The sequence below is a fragment of the Lucilia cuprina genome, chromosome 6 (genome assembly GCF_022045245.1).
Source record: "Lucilia cuprina isolate Lc7/37 chromosome 6, ASM2204524v1, whole genome shotgun sequence".
Lineage (NCBI taxonomy): Eukaryota > Metazoa > Arthropoda > Insecta > Diptera > Calliphoridae > Lucilia > Lucilia cuprina.
The window spans coordinates 8,693,071-8,694,193 of record NC_060954.1 but is presented as its reverse complement, the minus strand read 5'-3'; the positions used below and the strand labels follow the sequence as shown (position 1 = coordinate 8,694,193).

Sequence of the window (1,123 nt, the reverse complement as noted above, 5' to 3'; positions counted from 1 at the left end):
CTATAGACTATTCTATAGTCCAGACTATAGACTATTCTATAGTCCAGACTATAGACTATTCTGTAGTCCAGACTATAGACTATTCTATAGTCCAGACTATAGACTATTATATACTCCAGACTATAGACTATTCTATTGTCCAGACTATTTTACAGTTCACCCTATTTTAGTCTATATTTTAGTGTCTTCAGTCTTTATGAAACACCTCTTTATTGCTTGAAAATTTGTTGCAAGCAACAACAGTCTGTAACATGCTTTTGAGGCCATTATATTTTCTTTCAAAGACATTGTTAAGATTTCTTTTCTATTTTCTTATTTTAGGGGTAAAAGTATAATAAATAGATTAAAAAAAAAAAGAAAATTCTATTATTATATTTAGACAATTTTTTTCATTGGCTTTATTTTACATTTTATTGCCTTAAAACTTTTCTTTTGATAACTCTCTTCTCTATTCTTCTTTTCAAGGTCAAGGATATAACGCGCAACATAAAGAAAGCTGTTGTGGCTGGTTCCTTAGAAGAAATACGTTCAAAAGTGGCAGAAAAATTTGAAAAAATTGATCAAATACCTACAATACATTTAGATTCGGATGGTACGGAAATTGATGATGAGGAATATTTTCGTACTTTAGATGCTAATACTGAATTGATAGCGGTATTTCCGGGTGAACATTGGATTGATGTAAGAAAAGTATTTTATGTTGAAAATCGTTTTAAAAATGATTGATTGTAATGGAATTAAAAAAAAAGTTTTAAGATGTAGTTTTTGTTTTTTTTTTTTTGTAAAATTTATAACCTAATAAAATTGGTAAAAATTCGTTTTTGAATAAAAATTTTTAAATCCCCTCTTTCTTCTTTTGTTATTTTTCTAACTTATTGTTAAATTTGGCAAAAAACAAAATGGTATAAAAAATTGGTATAAATAAATTGTAAATACTTTTGGTTTTTTTTTGTAACTAAAACAATGATTAAGCAAAAAAGCTTATAAAATAGAAAAACATTTGTTAAAACTTTTTTCTAGTTAAAAAAATAAATAATTTTATACAAAACCATTATGTTTAAAATTAAATACTTTGTTGTGTGTTTAATCGCTAGCAAATTGTTTCATTTAAAATGTTTTAAAA

At 25.2% G+C, this 1,123-nt stretch overlaps 1 protein-coding gene across 1 annotated transcript in view; it reads left to right on the top strand.

Annotated features, from left to right (window-relative positions):
- LOC111687658 (DNA fragmentation factor subunit alpha-like) overlaps positions 1–811 on the top strand; it is a 13,625-nt gene extending 12,814 nt beyond the window's left edge. Inside the window, exon 3 of the mRNA XM_046955852.1 lies at positions 459–811. Within this exon, the coding sequence (XP_046811808.1) occupies positions 459–726 (268 nt within the window). The 3' untranslated portion in view covers positions 727–811. The remainder of the gene's footprint in view (positions 1–458) is intronic.
- The last annotated feature ends 312 nt before the right edge of the window (positions 812–1,123 follow it).